At 36.7% G+C, this 19256-nt stretch overlaps 1 protein-coding gene across 2 annotated transcripts in view; it reads right to left on the reverse strand.

The window, feature by feature from the left end:
* The window catches only part of LOC105390485, a 29357-nt gene extending 11645 nt beyond the window's left edge, over positions 1–17712 (reverse strand). The window contains exons 1-3 of one of the 2 annotated variants that reach the window (XM_048622122.1): positions 17519–17712; positions 15833–16147; positions 885–2326 (exon numbers count right to left, since the gene is read on the reverse strand). In XM_048622122.1, the coding sequence (XP_048478079.1) occupies positions 885–2326; positions 15833–15897 (1507 nt within the window). In that variant the 5' untranslated portion in view covers positions 15898–16147; positions 17519–17712. Of the gene's footprint in view, positions 1–884; positions 2327–15832; positions 17291–17518 lie in introns of those variants that run through there. The other variant, XM_048622124.1, reaches the window with a different exon arrangement.
* Positions 17713–19256: the final 1544 nt, after the last annotated feature.

Below are 19256 nucleotides of genomic sequence, written 5' to 3' on the forward strand. Positions count from 1 at the left end.
CGCATTTTATTGTCACTTATGTTTGTGACCTGCATGTTGCAATATGAGGTTGCATTTTATTTTGCACGACCTACTTGCTAACGCAAAATCTGTTTTCGAGAAGACGCTCTAGTGGTGGGAATCATGATTTTAAAAATTAGAATAGAAGCTTATTCAGATTTTAATCTATAATCTTACGAAAGTAATAATGCAATAAGTATAACGGCTAACTTAATCTTAAAGGAGTCTGAATAACGGCTAACCAAAGAAAAAAAACTTCATATTTTTTTAATGATTCAGCTAGGTACTTAACTTCATAATAAACAACAAAGACTTAGGTAGGCAGTACCTAGAAGTCTTTAAAAACCTTCGAAAACGGAAGTTTCTTGAGGAGGTATTAAGTTCTAGGTTTTAGATTTCAGGTAGTCAGCGTAGTTTTAATGGTTGGGACCATTTTCGCACAGATCAAAGTAGCGTCTTGCAATGCTATAACATAACTGGTCATGGTCTATGGATTGTAGAACGGAACTATCATTTTAATCCCGAACTGTTCCACTTGAAAGACTACGATTTATTATATTTGCCCTTTATTTGCGGAAATTTCTTTGTCTAGACCTTCTTTACGTACTTATTCTTATTTGAATAGTTACTGATAGTTATATTAAAAGCACACACAAATGATTAAATGAAAATTATAAGAATAATGGCGAAGGAAAAAAGAAAACAAAGATGTAGATTGGAATAAACATAACATATAATTTATTTCAAATGAAAAATGGTAAGAAGCATACTAGACAACGAGTACATAATTATAAATAAAATCATGCTTTGATGGTTCTCGCAATGAAATTGTGAAGAGTAAAAGTGATACGAGCTCGACAGAGCACACAACACAAAATATTTACCTGAGAAGTCTGTGCTTGCGTCGACATCTAGCGAACAACTGCCGATCGAATCCACCGACTTATCCATGACTTTGACGGTCAAATGCTTTGCGCGATCTTTTAAAAAGTCACTCTCTTTAACTTCAATTTCGTAGGGTCCGATACTATCCAAATCGGATCTCCCATTCGACTTGGGAGATACAGTAGAGCTAGGTAATTTTATGTCAGTCTCATTAGTGTTTATAGTTAGTAGAGAGTCAGGCTTGAGTAAGTCCTGAGGAATGTTTTTGTCGAGTATTAGCGTGGATTGACTAGTGAAGTTGCTTCTGATAGGCTCTATGTATTCTACGTCGTCATCATCATACACGTGGTTCGTATGTCCGCTGGGACCTTGTATATCGGTCGCATCCTTGGGGACAGCATCGATAACGGTTTTGGAAACGCTCTCTGCTTTTGTAAGACTTTTATAGTAATGGCTTTCTAATTTCTCCAACTGTCGCTTGGCATCCGATTGGTTCTTGCGTACTCCGTTGATTATTACTGGCAATTTCAAGAGATCGGGAGTTTTTTCCCGATTGCTTCTGAAGAGAGGTGACTCGTCGCTTTCCAACTCGAACCGTTTGTACTTAGACGAGCAATAGTCATCAACTGACGATGTATCAGACTTTTTTGTGTCGAAGAATGTGTCGAGAGAGAAAAACGACTTCCTCTTCTTCTTAGGTTGGCTAGCTTTGCTAAAATTCGAGCTCAGAAACGGGTCGTCAGCCTTAAAAGGTTGTACAACAATATTGCTGGTGTTGACCAGAGATTTAGGCCGAGATTCCTGTGGCAGGCTTAGGGGTACTCTATTAGTTTCGACTTTCCTCGAGTCTAAACTTAAAGTTTTGCGGAATCTCTCGTTGAGATTCGCCAGCAACAGAGATCTTCGTTCGGTTGACTTTGGCGTTACGTTGTAGGAGGTCTGCTTGCTACTACACGGTTGGTTGTCAGCTTCGTACTCTGTGTATTTGAACTCTATATCATTCTCGGAGCTGTCACTAGGCTTGGCTTCAGTGCCGTAGGGTTCGGAGGGACACAGAGAGGATTGTCTGTTGCCGGGTCTGTGGAAGGAGAATGACCCTCGGTTGGACGAGCTCTGCCTCTTGCAGACACAGTTTCCGGCACAATTCAGTTTGACGCACACTTCTCTCTCCTCTTCCTGCAGGGATCTATCCTTCTTGTCAATTGGAATGTACCTGTCAGCTCCATGCTTGTGTGTTAGCAGATCCTGGCGGATCTTCTCCAACCTCTCGTCGCCATGGAGGCCTCTCGTGTACTTGGACTTTGGGGGTCTGAAGAATCTTATGGATCCCGAAGTTTGGGCACCGTCGTTAGATCGACGCCTGACGAATGGCGATTCAGATATTTTGTTGACGCCGAGAAGCAGGACTGGGGACTTTTTGTCTTCTTCGTCCGGTAGGTCACTGTAAGGAAAAAAATGTTTTAAGATTAAAATTAACATACGTTTCAAGTAGGTACGGTCAGGTGCAGAGAAACCTGACCCCCCTCTCATAGTAACAATGTTTCTGAGAGGGGTCAGGTATTTCTGCCCTTTACTGTACCTAAGAAAAGATTTCTGCGGAACGCAATAATATTTACACAGTGCACAAAGGAAAGCAATGGGTTCAAGGATGGCTAAGTCTGGAGTTGCTGAGAAGATTTTAATTGTTAAAAGGGCTTGGCTGGTTTGTTATGCATGACGCATCAATCAGCATTTAAATTACCTACGCTAACAATAGGTCTGGATTCATTACATGGACGATTGTTTTTTCAGTTCGATATTGTGATGTAGTCAGGGGCATAACAGTAAAGTTGATACTGGAGTTTATTTTCATCAATTTAAGGAAAACTAATATAGTTAAAGGGGGTTTGTAAAAAAAAAAACATAAAATAATAGGTCTTAGGAAACATTGACATTAGAGGTACCTACCTAAATGTATAAATTATAATTACGTTCCGTTTGACAATATCACAAAAAAATGGTTATTGGTGCAAACAAGCAAGTTATTAAGAAACCGTGCATCACAAAAACAACATTCATAAAAATCAAAGCAATAAGCAAATAAAATAATAATTATACTCACACTTAAACAACACACATAAACAGAAGTTACACAGAAGAAGATTGAAAAAAATACAGTTAAATAAAGCTTAAAGACATAAAAGTAGGAACACTGTTAAAATGTATTTAAGAGTACATCTAATGATGATTGTGATAAATGTAGCAAGAAATCATGACGGAGAGTAATTTAACAAGTTTCTTCCGGTGCTTTAGCCAACGAAATGTCTCTGAAGAAACTACAACTACCTAACTGCCCAGATGCTAGAAGTTATACACACAAAATTTTCAATTCTAAAAATATATGGTAATTAGCACGGTTTTTAGTGGTTCACGCGCGAATAAATAGGGCACCATAAATTTGGGATCCGTAACATAGAGTTTTAGAGACCAATAGACCCCAAAATATACTCTAAGACCCCAAAGCTATATGTACATTTTTTTACAAGCAACAAAGAAAAACCATAGACAGCCCGTATAGAGCACTAATAATCTGTGTAGTCGATGGAGCATTCCGCCACGTGTCGGCATGTCTGTCTGTCTGTGGGTAACGCACGCGATGGGTTGTTGTTATAGTGATGTCCGTTTTGATTGTTGTCGATGTTAACTCGCGAGCAATAAAAAAGTTACAGTTACATAATGGTATTTAAACAAAAACACATTTGAATACAATATTTACGCTTTTGGTTGGTAATATTTTGATGCGATCAAACAACTTATAGTGCCACAAACTTATCTGTTCCGGTGTGAGCTCACGAAAATGTCTAATACTTCTTCATTCTATAAGATTTTAAGATTGCCCATAGTAGTAATTCGCCCTGGCGGTATTATCAAACCCATGTAATCCTTAACAATATATAAGTCATGAGTAAGTAATGAGATATTAATCAATTTAGTTCGCTCTCACTGGAACAGATAAGTTTGTCGCACTGTACAGAAGATGCATGCAGTTGAGATTTGACAGAAACATAATGCTCCTTTTGCGATAATTATTTCAACTTACGTGTGACTGGCACTATACGTTCTTAATCAAATAAGTCTTTTAAAATCGAGTAAACTTTTTTAGGACGCCCTTCGGTTAGATGTGGTGACGACTTGCGAAAGGAGGCTGGCAGTGATTGTATTGGGAAATCTAAATATCGCACAGTGGCGTGCTTTGGGAGAGGTCTACGTCTAGGTATCAGTGGACTGCTATAGGCTTACCCCCTTATTCATAAAGAAGTTATGGACGCTTTAGCTATTGAACTGTTCTGTCACTCTCTGACACAGAACGATTTGTTCTTTGACAGAGAGGGTAAATTTTATGAATAAGGGGGTTATGATGAAACTTTTTAGCAAATACTACAAAAGCAAAGTCGACATCGATACAATGTAATCGGATGCCATGACTGCGCGCCGTTATTCAAACCGGGGTATAAATTGTCCGAAGGCACGCCAAACTAGATTACGATTGCTCCCTCCAGAAGTAGGGTGGCGTGATGTGATCGTGTGTCCCTAGTCTATGTGTGTTAGTGTTATTTAATTGAGACTGAGGAAAAAAGGTTTATAGGTTTAACTTTTCTGTGTATCTGTCTGTGGTAGCATAGCTCCCAATAGGCTGAATATTTGGGTCATAGGAGTAATAGGTAATGTTACCGCGAGTGTTCTTAGGTATATTTTATGATGATCGGCTTTGCCGTTTATAAGTGATGGTACTTTTTGGTTTTGAATGTCGGACTCGGGGGCTTTTAACATTGGTTAGATTATTCCTACATTATTAGACAATATTTCCCTACATTCGGTTACCTAGTTACTACTAGGTACCTGGATGGTAAAATTAATCTTAAATCAGACGAGATTATTACCGACTGTTATATTTCTACCTCAGTTAGAAATGAATCGAAATACATTATGAATAATGAATATGCAACAAGACTAGTCTACCTCTTGCAGACACAGCGCACCATAAAAATAGCACAGTTATCGATAAATCAGCATACCAACACATTAATAATTAAAACAATATTAACGGTACCCGCTTCGGTAACACTTCGTTAGGTGCCGCAGGCCCAGAGGCAATCGATCGACTTATTCATAATCAAATTATTCATAGTCGATCGATTGTCCGATAATCCATGAGGAACCGATTATTCGATTATGTAAAGTTTTTGCTACACGGCACGCATCTTATGTGTTACGTTCGCGTTACAAGATAATTGTCAGTTTTAAACCCATTGATGCAGCAACACAAGTATAGGTTTTAAAAATAAGTTAATTATCTGTTTTCACTCCTTTCAAGACGTTTTTTTAGAAGGAAGTAGCTTCATCTATAACGTAAATAAAGCTTCATATAACGGTATATTCAATAAAATACGAGGGTTTTATATTTGCAAGTCATCACATCATCAATACCAACACCTCACTAAGTAAGAGCACATTCTTTCTCATTGTAAAATCTATTAGAAACTTTATATCCCAAAAATACTACTTATAAAGGCACCAGAGTCTAAGGGTGCTTCCGAAGGGCTTAGGGATGGCCTATGCCCAACAATGGAGATGATGATAGAATAATTATCAACTATACTCGCATTTCTGTTATAAAAATGGCCGTCGTTTTGGTCAAATTAACAACAGCCACTGCAGATCAGATGAGTTGACAACTTTTGAATTGGCCGAAATTCCGTTAAACCAATTTAGGCGCAATTTTCATATTAGACAATTCAGTCCAGCCCAGAGACCATAAACAGGACAACAAATAGTGGTACGCTCTCCAGCCCGCCAGACCGACGACCTAGAGGAAGACCTAGGACAAAATGTTTACAGGAAAATTTTGATGGGCTTGCATGAGGAAGATAAAGCCCTATTTGCAAATTCATACTACAATCAGACTACAATATCATGGGAACTTTTTCAATCTTCCATTGTTTTGAATTTGAACTTGGAACGTCAGTTATGATAACAGTAAGAGTGGCCGGCTCACCTGCGCCCGCGCAGCGCACGACGAGACGGCCAATTACCGACGAATTCACGGGGTCAGTGACCCCAATCTGTAGTGTTCTGTGGCCTGGTTGGTCTGTGCGCTCTTTGATCTACAATTATGACGATTGTCAGTTGCTTAAGCTGCTACTTTCGATTAGTCTATGGTTTATCGTTACTCCCACGCAAAGCCAATATTCTGCAAAGCGTGTAATCAAGATGGATTCCATCAGTGACCGACCCTCGATTCGGTCAACGTACCCGGCAGAGATGCCGTACCCGGCTAGATGGGGTGACTTGCGAAAGGTGGCTGGTTATGATTGGATGCGGAAAGCTAAAGATCGCATCCAGTGGCGTGCTTTGGGAGAGGCCTACGTCCAGCAGTGGACTGCTATAATAGGCTGATGATTATGATGATGACCCGACAGATATACCGAATGACACCTAATAAATGTGTTAAGAATATGTAGGTATAAAATGATAAAAGTATATCATTACAGTCGGTTTTTTTTATTAGGAAAGGACATTCAAATAGTTAGATTGCGGCGAGGCAGGAAGCCGGGATCATAATTTAAGACTTGATATCTAACTATCTTAAGTACCCATTCATAGTGCCGAAAACACTGTGGGTGTGGTTTTAAGGTTAATAGTCTTTGTAGAAGAACTCTACTCTCAACCCATATTCTATGTAAGTACATAGGTACTTACATTGTTTTAGTGTAGCTGAAAAAAAAAACTTCTACGACATAAACTACATGGCTTTTACCAATAATAGAAACGTAGGTACATGTCCATTGAACACACACCTTTAATGCCTTAATGTATTCAGAAAGCTACATAGCTTCACAATGTAGAAAGTAGATAAAGGTCGTCGCACACTTGGACATCTTCTATAATATTGTCAAAATCAAGTTTATTTTTAAAGAGACAAAAACTTTGCACTTTTGTTTGTAATATTTGTACAATAAAGAGTTAAATAAAATAAATATAACTTAAGCTGTTGAGCAGCAAGAATAAGCCACAGCAATCTTACCAAAAAAAACCTACAAAACACCCAAAAAGTATGGCGTTTTGAATCCAATACACCCAGTACCATACAAGGAATTATCGTGTTCGATATGCCGTGTAAGAAACTGGAGTAAAGATACAGATAAGGCTAAAATAGACAGCCCTGAGTGATAGAAAATTACGATTTTCAAATGGACATACTTAACAAGAATGCTACTAGTGTGCTTGAACCTTAACTTGTCGCGAAGTCTAGACGCCCTTGCCATCCCATCACATGTCCAACTTTGTTACCTTCAATTAAGGATTACTTTAGAACGTAACACATGTTAACATCTTATTGATGTTGGAAGTAAGAATCTGTTTCTTGTCGTTGCAAAGTTATAACTTGTAGTATCTACAGTAAATAGTTGCAATAATTTAAGTAGTAAGACTTGATTCCTTTGATCGTGTTTTATTGCAGTACAATTTTACCTGATAGATTGAGTGATACTACTGAGTATTCAGAGCCGCGATCACAGGATACTATTTTCGAAACTACACAAACATATGGAACGAAAAAATGTCACTTTTGGAACTAACAAATTTGCCTAGTTTAGATTTTGACAGTGACAGTTGACAATACTGTTTTTTTCCATATGATTGTGTAGTTTCAAAAATAGTATCGAATCCTGTGATCGCGACTCAGAGTCATTTTATCTCAGGACATGACAACAAATTTAGAAAAAAAAATAATAGAAAAAAATAAAGAATATTTTTTGACGAATATCTGATTATACGGAATCGGGTACCTATCTTAAGTTAAACGACAATATCTATTATCAAATTATTAAATTTTACATAAAAGTGAAGAAATTTAATAAAAAATGTTATTCAATCAATGCAACAATGCAACAGATTCACATAATTTGCAGTAAAAAATAACACTTAGTCAAATTCTCACGAATTAAAAACAAAGATGCGAAATAGGATGCTAATTCAAGTACCCACGCGCCATCTAGAGGCAGTAAAAGTGATTTTCTCATAGACAATTCAATAAATTAAGTACTTACAATGTAATTTTTATGAAAACGTATAAAACATAGTGAGAATTCAACCAATTTTCTTCTTTATCATTTCAAAAAAATAATTTAAAAATCTATTACGTGTAACGTTATTTTAGAGAGAGCCAGTATGATTTTTATGCCACAGATAACATAACCTTCTATTCTATTCTATTCTCTGTGGGGGTGTAAGTACCAGCACCTGGCTCTCTCGACTGGAACCTTTGTGCAAATCGCCAAGGTCTAAACTGCATTCCTAAGCTTGGACCATTTCCCACCACGCTGGTCTACTGCGGGTTGGTGGGTTCGCATATCTAGATGTGCTAGATCGAGATATGCAGGTTTCCTCGCGATGTTTTCCTTCACCGTAAGAGCGATGGTATACATTGTACTTAAGTTAAAAGAACTCATCGGTACATGTCAGCGCCGGGATTCGAACCCGCATCTTTGGCGTGAGAAGCAGGCGCTTACGCGACTGTGCTACCACCGCTCTAACATACATAACCTTTATCCAGATATTTTTAAACACTTTACTGCCAATTGCTCCATTCTCGGTTAGAGCATAACCAGGGAGTAGTGGTTAAGTTTTGACACAATTTTATATGGAGATGACGTTTAATTTATAAATCAATCCCTGTCGGTTAGATAACCGACTATGGAGAAATTGCCACTTAGACTATCTGAAGTTTGGATCATGAATATATGATGACTTGCGCCGTTCAGAGTGCAAAGCCTTGTCGATGACCTTTCAATACGATTTAGTGTTAATAGATTGTCATTAGAAGTACGTAAAAAGTGTTAATTAAAGGTACCTAAGCGCCCACCTATCGGTATTGTACATAATAACACCTATGGTGGTACTCTAACCATTATTTGTCCATTGTCATAATATAATTTTATTCTACCACTAATGGTGGTAGAATAAAATTATATTATGACAATGGACAAATAATGGACAACATTTCATTTTCTTTACCCTATATTTTTATTAGTTATTCGGAAAGTTTATAGAAAATTAGTGGACCCGTATTTTTTTATTTTGTATATACATAAATTTTTGCATCTTATTTTTAACTTTAAAGTTAATTATTTTAAAACCGGAAGTGACTTCACATATTGGGCTAAATTTTTATTTTTGTCTATTGCCTGAGATTTGAAAAAAAACATAAATGACACTGACAAGTGACATTTAAACTTTGTTTACATGCCAACCAACAAATGGGTCATTTTCAAATGACCTTGATATTTCTAATGATGGAAAGTAGGTACTTATCATGTAAAAAAATAAGCAGAAGCATTTTTTCAGCTGTGTAGGCGGTGGCATGCTCTGGGACATATTATATAGAGGTCAACTCTTAATAATAAATAAAAAAAATAGTCAGAAAGTGTCAGAACAGAATTAATGAAAATGACCCAAATAAACAACAACTTCACGATAAAACGTCAACGTCAATCAAAAATGAAAGTGACAGTTATTTTGTTTTTAAATCTATAGGCTTTGATCATCAAAATGCATCGCACCTGATGCATGACGTCATCAGCACTTTTTTACTATTTTATGATTTTCTCGAAAATGATACATCCAAAAAATACAAAAACATTTTTTTTGTGGCCTTTAGAGCTAAATCTCGAAATGGTTTTCGATTTATAGCAGCTTTAGTTTTTTGAAATGTTGTCCATTGTAAAATTAAATTTTACGTCCAATAAAAAAAATATTCTATTCAATATCATAAATGTAGGTAGGTATTACAATGTAAACGGAATCGGCAATGCATTTACAAAGAATGAACGTGAATTTATTTACAAAGAATACTGAATGCGATGCGTCCGATGCCAAAATGTAGAGGCTTACCTAAAGCCATTTTTTTTAAACACAGATAGGTAATAAATATTATTACGTAGACAACTCCGAAGGAATCTAGAATGTAGATTTGATTTCCGCAGTCTCACGGCCGTTGCAGCGAATAACGGAAAGATGCTAAATTAGGCCAGAGATGCAATTTATGATAACAATTTTATTGCCACTTTTTTGACGACAAGCTGTTTTTTTAATGTAGAGGAATTTTTAGTTACTTTACTACACCGTATTTACCTACCTAGATCTGTAAAAGTTTATATTTTTATTAAAAAAAAAACACATACACTCACGCCTTGTACTAATGTACTCCCTTGCGGGGGAGGCAGAGGTGCATTGCTGCACCCACTTTTCGCCAGAGTGTATATTTTTATACTACCTACATAAGTACTACATAGTATTTTTAATCCATCTTCTTTTGCGTATTTGTGACAAGCACTAGAGCTTTATTAAGGTTTGTCACCATGGTGACAGGATTAGTGGCAATTTCTCCATTGTCGGTTATCTAACCGACCAGGGATTGGTTATCAATTATACGTCATCTCCATATTAAATTATTGACAGATGTATCAAAAGTCAAGCAATAATCCCTGGTTATGCTCTAACCCACTATGGCGAAATTGGCACTTAATCATTCAGATCAGTTGTCATGTTTCTGCAATCTTCTACTCTGAATCATCAGTTAAACGCAATCCTAATAATGGACTTTAATAGACTGGCAATAAAGACTAATTTGACATAGTTGAAATACACAATACATATTTGTTTAAATATCGTAAGACGTATCGTCACCAGTAAAAAATGGCATGTTAAAGAACACGCATAGTAAACAAACAAAGTTTATACCAATACCAACCCGATGACGGGAAATATTCAGTATTTGCCGACAAGGGAACGTAAACTCTTATGATAATAATAATATGTTTGATTTATTAAAGGCGAAAAGGGTAAAAAACCTGTGAACGTAGGTAATTAGTTTTGTCTTTGATATTTCGGCGTTTGGTACCTGTAACGTTGATAACGCCAACGTTGTAAGTAATAATAATAAACGAATAAATTACAAACTTACACATTTCACGTTTGCAGAATAATATCTTGAATTCTTCCACTTCCGAAATTTCCGGTCAGTCTGTCTTCATATTTGAATATTTAGAATAACTATTTCTTTACGCGCATATCGTGTTATGACGACCGGTTGCTTTGAATTAATTAACGAAACTAGATCAGTTATTTCAATGCGATTCTAAATAGTAGAAACACTGGCAGAAACTTTTTACCGATGCATTCAAAAGATTTGAACAGTCGATTAAAACATTTTAAGCAACAAAAACAGAACATTCGTCTTTAAGTTTCACTTCCAAGATAACACTTTTCCCGGTACTAGTTGCAATTAAGATAAAAACCACTGATAGAGCAATCGGAACGACATAATTTTTTCAACTCTATTGGATAAAGTAACGGTCCTAATATGGATCCCTGCGGTGCACTCCGGCGTTTCGCTTAGAAATTGTAGCAATGCTGCGCGACCGCACGTCTAGCGTCAGTGGGCGGCTCGGCCGTATGACGTGGTCTTAAAATTCAATATAAAATCCTGTTAAACCACTTGTAAAAGAGAACGAAGCATCTGCGCACGACCTCCAATGCCTCACTACGCTTTCTTGGTGCAGTTGCTCCTCAAAGTAAACCGTCAATGGAACGGTGACAACTTTTCATCGTCGAATAAGAGAATAAAGTGGTAGTGGTATAAAAGTAGGGGAAGTGTGAGCAACTGCGGTGTATTACACATCGGCAAGACATAAAGTGCTCTTGATGTGGCTCTAACGGCAAAGGAAATAGGTGCTGTTTTGGAATATTAACACGGAACTACACGTTTGGCAGTGATGTCTTGGGTTAGGGGCCGTCCATTAATCACGTGAGGTAGTTTTTCTCATTTTTTGACCCCCCCCCCTCCCCCCTGGTGATATTTGGTGAGGTTTGGGACGAACCCCCCCTCCCCCCCCTGGATCACGTGTATTTTTTTGGAAGTCTATGTAAAGGCAATTTTTAACTAGAAAAAAAATAGGTCATACTACAAATCGTTAAAATTTTTGCGCCGTCCAAAATATCGGTTCAGAAATACCTAATTTTTGTCAAAAAATTAATACACGTGATGTCTAACGAGAAAACCCCCTCCCCCCTCGTGATGTTTCGTGAGGTTTTCAGTACCCCCTCCCCCCCCCCTTTGAGCCTCACGTGATTAATGGACGGCCCCTTACGCAGACGTCCGTCTCTGGGAACTATTGTTTATGTTCGGAAAGGTGCGTCAACGACTCGTTTATCTCAAAAAACTTGGTGCTTAACACAAGGAAGTAGAGTTCACTTTGCGGCAGCTAAAGTAAGTAAATCGAAGGCACGTGCTTGATTGGAGAGAAAAAATAGAGCGACACTGAAGTGATGATGTTGATCTATTATTTATTGGAATTTGCAGGTAGATCGTGCAAGACGGATCAATGAACTTGATCTCTAAATTACTAAAAATGAAAGAGTTGGGTTTGACCTTGTTGTTACAGATTACTTGAAGCAATTTGTCAATTGGTTCCAGTTGGTGGATTGGGAATAGCTTATTGAAATATTCGAAGAAACGATTCACTTCATCAAATTAGAATAGAATATTGATTGTTATTTTTTCAATAATTGTATCTCTTGATTAGTTACGTCTTTAGATACAAATTCAAACTTGATTTTGTTTGTCGGCTAGAAAATGGCTTTCCATAGTCATTGGCCTAATATTGAAGTACATCAACTCACTACCTTAGTAAGATAGTTAGTTGATAGCTCTTTCCTGAACCTCTAAATTAATTATTGTTATATAATATTTATAAATATATATTTATTTTTATTTTATTTATATATATATATATATATATATAGGTAAATATCATTTATATTATGCTTATTTATAAATTCATAACTTATATTTTAGGTAGTTACGTATTTTATATTATATTTGGTAATTATTATTAAGTGACTTGTTTTAATTTTGTAGTAATAGTGTTGTTTTCTTTTTGCACACCTTATAATAAAATTTTCTTGCACCTCCTGTGGGTTGACTGGTAGAAAATGCTTGTAGCATTAAGTCCACCCTTTGTACACTTATTTTTATATTTGTGAAATAAAGGATTAAATAAATAAATAAATACATAGGTACTTTCTATCCTTTCTAAGTGATTTCCTTAATTATCCGGTAGGTACCAACTACCAATCAATGAGAAGTTTTTCGATTGCGTTGAAAACAGTAACTTACAAGTTTTTTTTTAAGTTAGAAAACTTATAATTTTTATTACTTTAAAATCAATATCTGCCAGCAATCCATATTTTATGATCCCTGTTTGAATATAATACTTAATATATGTCAGATACACCGGTAATTGCCTATTGTGTCATATATCCGGTCGTTTATAACATTAACTGCGATGATTAGTTAGGGCTTGGTTTGTCTAGCTAGAGTTTAGTTGAGAAATATTTTCAAATCAAGGCGAAAAGTGGGTGCAGCAATGCACCTCTGCCTACCCCGCAAGGGAGTACATTAGTACAAGGCGTGAGTGCGTGTGTGTGTATATTATATGAATTATTTGAATGACATCCAATTATTAATTTAAAGTTATGGTCTACATAAATGGCAGCTTTAAAGATCGTTTTTGATTTAAATACAACATAATTTGTCCAGCTTCCATTTTTTTTTCCATTAAGTATCGTTGGCTGAAATTTTAAGAAACTGTATTTTCACGAAAATTTGGTAGGTGCATATTATGTAGATTTGAACTTACTATACATATAATCACATATTTTATGTATCTGTAAAGTCTTCCCTCTCATGACATAACCTAAATTAACAGACTCACTGACTGGAAAAACATCCAATTTTGCAGGGAATTGGTGCGTTAATACACTTAATGTGTGTTATTAGTTAGGAAACATTTTCTAAGGAAGCAGGGAAAACGGTTTTCTTTTTAATACCCTGTTATAGGGTAATGCACGCTTGGCTAGCCGAGCTAGGTTGTTCTTTGAGGTTTCTTATCAAATGCAACGTGCATGCTATGCCCTATGACTTATTTCCCGGCAGGAGAAGGCGATTGGAATATATAACTATATATAGGGTATACAGGCTGCCCATAGGTTAACTTAACCCCGTTAGGCCTTGATACAAATGGTCATTCTAAGGCTCTTTTGCTTTTGGAAAAATTACGAAATCACAGAAGCACCCGAAGGATGGCAATAAACCCTTATAACAAAAAAACTATTGCGAAAATCCCACGACATTAGTGCAAAACGTCAGCGTTAGTTTATGTATGATTTTAATAATGGCATTTGGAACTATTATTCAACTATTTAACTTTTTTTTGTAATTTTACTTATCGTTAATTCATCTACGTACTTTTATCTTATCAATCATTCATATCTATTGCTTAATAGTGTATATTAGGTACTTGGTCAATTACAGAAATAAAAACTAATACCTACCAAGATAAGATTCTATTAATCAAGTATACTTTTTGTAGAGCTACATTATTTTATAAATGGCGATCGGTTTAAATTAAAATCAAGGACATATATTATATTATCACAAAACAATTATGAACGCTTCGAATAATGACTCATGTCCACACTGAACCAGTCTGAAATCTCCAAAAAGGTTAAATAAAACAAAATAAAAAAGTATCCGCGAGTGTGTGGGTAGTCGCAAAATAAGTGCGTTACGAAATCGTAAGTAAATTCGCAAACCCGTCATTCCGGTCTCGCCCACGCGCCGTGGCGGACGTGGATTATGATCTGAATGTAAATAATATGATATGGGTAAATTGTTAGGACTGTCCCTGTAGGGTAACTCTCTAAATCGACGAACGAAGGAACAAAAAAATACACGCAATTGTTACCCTTAATTATAATGAGATAGACCCGTGCGGTTCGTACAGAAAAGAATGAAATCGTTTATTTTTTTGACGTAGAATTTTACAGTTACTTGTCAAAAGTCATAATATTACTCTACCACCATTTCAGAAAGGCCCCGTCAGCGCTCCGAAGCTGCAGAAGAACAAAACTCCAGCGCTAATCTCCACTCTATCTCCGCCGATTCTTATTCTTTTGTTCGTCGATTTAGGGACCCCCCTGTACCTATAGTTATCTAAAACCATAGATTGCGACTCAAAGTTGGTTCTGTCAAGTTCAGAAATTCATGCACGTTAATAGAAATGGTACTTATAGAGATTTCTTCAAGTTCTTCTAGGAATGAAATGAACAAAAAATCGTTATAGAATTTTCTGAGAGCTATAATAATGATAATAGGTCAATTCATTAATTGAATTTTGGGACACCTGTATATCCAGCAGTGGATTCTTGATTGCGGTCCGACGGAGGTTAGGGTGCTTACATAAAGAATCGGGTTCCCTGTATCTACCCGTACCGGTAACTTGATTAGGTATGCGAACTGAGAGATTTAAAACCGGGCAATGCTCTAGCGCACTCGCAGAAAGATACGCATAATATGCATGATACGATAAAGCAGGTTACCGGTACGGGTAGATATAGGGAACCCCGTCTCTCTATGTAAGCACCCTTACGTCCGAAAAATGGCAGTAGGACCGCCCACCATTACATTCGAAGTTCGAAACATAACACCGATTCAGTTAATTTATTACATAACTATTAACTACCCACAAAACTGTGAAAAAAATAAATAAATAAAAATGTTTATTTTACGTATGTTTTGAAAATATCTTAATTATGTCGTGTATGTTGTGATTTAGTGTGAATAAATGAATTGAATTTGATTAAAATGGTCGATGTACTATCCTTTGAATCCTTGTTATTCTATGGTTGACCTCATAAAAGGAGGGATGAGCTAATATTAAAATATATTCTTAATTGAGTATAGCATAACAGTTATTTCTTTTCTTTTTTGGTCACAAACATGCAGCGAAGTTAGTTCACAAACAAAACATACACGTCTCTCGTTAGTTGAATAATAATAGTTTACCTTCGAATCCAACGAAAGAATCTGTTACCGCCTTTTTTGGCATTATTTTTCTTCTTCTTCCCCATGTTCACAGAATAACACTAATATTGCAGTCAACACGAAATCACTATAGTTTTTCAATAAAAAGCAAATGTACTTATTCACTTAAAGTCACAAGTTCCAACTTTAAAGTCACAATACACTATGGCCAGTACCTTTTTATTATTAGATTATTTGTCCACAACTGGCCGTTAATAGAAGAAAAAATTGCTGTCATATTTTGAAAATCGAACAGACTGCTACTACTGGCCGGCACAGGACTCTATCGGGGCTCAACTACAAAGAAAACGAACTTCTAAACACCGCAAGTGATTGCATTATGTTATAAACCCGACAATAGATGATCGTTTGACATTTGAAATGTCATCTAGAAATAGTCCTTCGGTAATATTCCAGTGCCTTTTAAATAGCTCTACATATTATTATTACGAAGAAAGGTTCTTGGCGTGTAAAAGCCTAATACAGCACAAGAATGGGATAATCTGAAAAGCTGATATCATGGATCAAACCATAATATCATGACCTTACGCCAGCCAAAACAAATAGAAAAGCGTTAACGGGATTCATATTCTAACGTTATTTACAGTAAACCAACCAAATATTTACCGAAACCTGCATGCAGAGCCGATTCAAAAAAGGACGACGAAAGATTCAAATCAGAATTTCAGTGCACTATGGGGTGCGCGCGCGCAGCGACTGGCGCGTGGCCGCGTTCAAATTTAGAACCAGAAAAAAGAAAACATTGATGAGACTGGCTGGATGCACATTGCGAGAATGCAACATATGTTGGAGAGAGTTATTTTCGTTAGAATTGAAGATGAGTCTTGTCTACAACAGTTGTTTTATCTACAAAATGACTATTAAAATCTCTGTCTAGTTCTGAAGGAATATATTATTATGGTTGTTGTTCTAACACAGGGTCAATGACCTAAACAAAAACATTAGACAACGTTAAAAAAAATACAGTCCGACGAAGTTTTAATGTCAATGCAATCGAATAAAACAAGGACAAAAGGTAATTGCGGCAAATAAAAACAGTCTGACCGGAAAAAGAAAATAAACGAAATAGTGAGTCACGCAGATCTAAATCTAGATACTGAGGCTAAAATAGATACAGTCATTGTTTGTACGGTCGAAGCCCGTAGACACGAGGCGAAAGGAGTTTTGTACCAACAAGTTTTGAACTAACAGTAAACTATAGAAGAAAAGTAAGAAATTAAAAATCAAAATGCATAAAAAAGGTTATCTAGCTTTCCATGAGCGCGTATAACGAATCTTTTGGAGATACGCCAAAAGAAAGTCACCTGAACACGGCGTTAGAAATACAGGAATGAGGAAATGATTCAAAATAAGTTGCAACAGCCGCTGTCATAATTTGGAAAGAAAACTAGAACAAGGAAACATGGGACGTGTGAAAGCAAACTACAAAGTTAATTTAGTCGATGAAAACGCACTCGTGTTTACAAAGGGTATGATCCTGAACACAAATTCCATTTGTTTACACTGTATTGGGCACTAACGCACAATTTCTGGAGAAAGTTCCATCACAAAGGTTCACAACTGCAAATCCTCCTTGCGAAAGAAATCACCAAGGAGATCGCGTTAGAAAAAAATAAGATAGGAATTCCAAATTTCAAAATTTTGAACCGCTTTTTTGACGAGCTCACGCCGAGAGTCCTGAAACCGTCAGTCTTTCACAAGTATGGCGCGACTACTGAACGGGATTATTCACATGAAAATACAATCTTTTCGGGGAAGCCACAAGTTTAATAATAGTACACGATGAAATGCTGCCATAGCATGCCCGAGATTATCAGATAAATCACGTCTTAAACCCCCAACTTTTCACAGAAAGGCTGGTTTATCCTTTTTTTTTTTTTTTTTTTTTTATAATCTTTTATTTTTATAGAGAGCTTGGTACACTTGATGTGACCATGTCGCCCTCGTAGGGGCAAAACAAATCAGGCTTATCATCTATTCTTAAGTGCTACCTTAACTAATTTATAAAGAGATCGAGCCTCATCAGACCAAGGGATAGTTAACGCCAGATTACATCCCCCTACCTCCCGAAATATATGATTATCATACAGTGATGCCCTGACGGCCTCATTCCGGACACAGTCCCGCAGCACGTGCAGCAGGTCCTCCTCCACGCCGCACTCGCTGCACAACGAGTGAGGGCTCTTCTTCATCAGGAATGCAAATTTATTAGTTGGAATATGCCCGGAACGAGTCCTCATGGCTGTCACTAGCTCTTGTCTTTCCATCGCACATCGGTCAAACCACGGTATACGAGGCGGGCTAGATTGAAGGGTCTTGTACCAGATACCTTTTGTCAACGATCTTTCGTCAAAATGTTCCTTCCATAGATTATAGCACTGGGTTTTGACATCTACTAGGAGATCTGTGTAGAAAGGCTCACATTCCCGCTCATCACCACTTGTAACAGCTTGTTTAGCTAGTGCGTCAACTTGTTCGTTCCCTGTCTCACCGATGTGCGATGGAATCCATTGAATTACAATATTTCTATTAAAATTGCGTCTTAGTTTCACTAATGTATCTAGGATAGAGTAGGCTATCGGTGCGCCTCGAACATTCGAGGTGCAGCGAGCCACATGTTGGAGAGCGCTTCTAGAGTCTGAGAGAATGACAATATTAACTGAATCTATATTTTTAACATACTTTACTGCTTCCGAAATAGCGAATAATTCTGCAAACATAATAGAAATTTTAGAAGTAATTTTGAATTTTCTAGATTCCATTTTAGTTATGTCTAGAAACGCAGCTCCGATACCGTTTTCATCCCGTGATGCATCTGTATATATTCTGTAAAAATTTCTGTACTTATTATTTATGAATTCATCAGTAACTTTTAACATAACATCTGTGCTTTGACCTCGTTTAGTCGTTAAATTATCAATGCCAAAGAGTATGAAATCGGATGTATCTATACTCTTTGTCCATGTGTCCATCAAAAACATTTCTAATTCATTTGAGGAGTGCATTGGAATAGCCTGTAGACAATCATGAATAGTTACCAAAACTGGCCATTTTTTATTAACCCAGTATCGTTGATTATTACTATTGCAGGAATTTGAAAGCTCTTCTAGTAATGATATATTTGTGTTACCTAATAACGATCTAGATTTTAACCAAAATTTACTTCCCAAATAGCGGCGTCTGACTTGTAGGGGTTGGAGGCATAGCTCACTCTCCATCACATGAATGGGAGTGGATTTTATGAATCCACCTATTACTCTCATCGCCTGATTTTGAATTTTGTCAAGTTTGACTAGATGGCTTTTAACACTGCTGTCATAAAGAAAACAACTATAATCTAGTCGACTACGAATGATTGAGATATACAGCCGTCTTAAACCTTTTG

Source organism: Plutella xylostella, chromosome 2 (assembly GCF_932276165.1).
Source record: "Plutella xylostella chromosome 2, ilPluXylo3.1, whole genome shotgun sequence".
In the NCBI taxonomy this organism is placed as follows: Eukaryota; Metazoa; Arthropoda; class Insecta; order Lepidoptera; family Plutellidae; genus Plutella; species Plutella xylostella.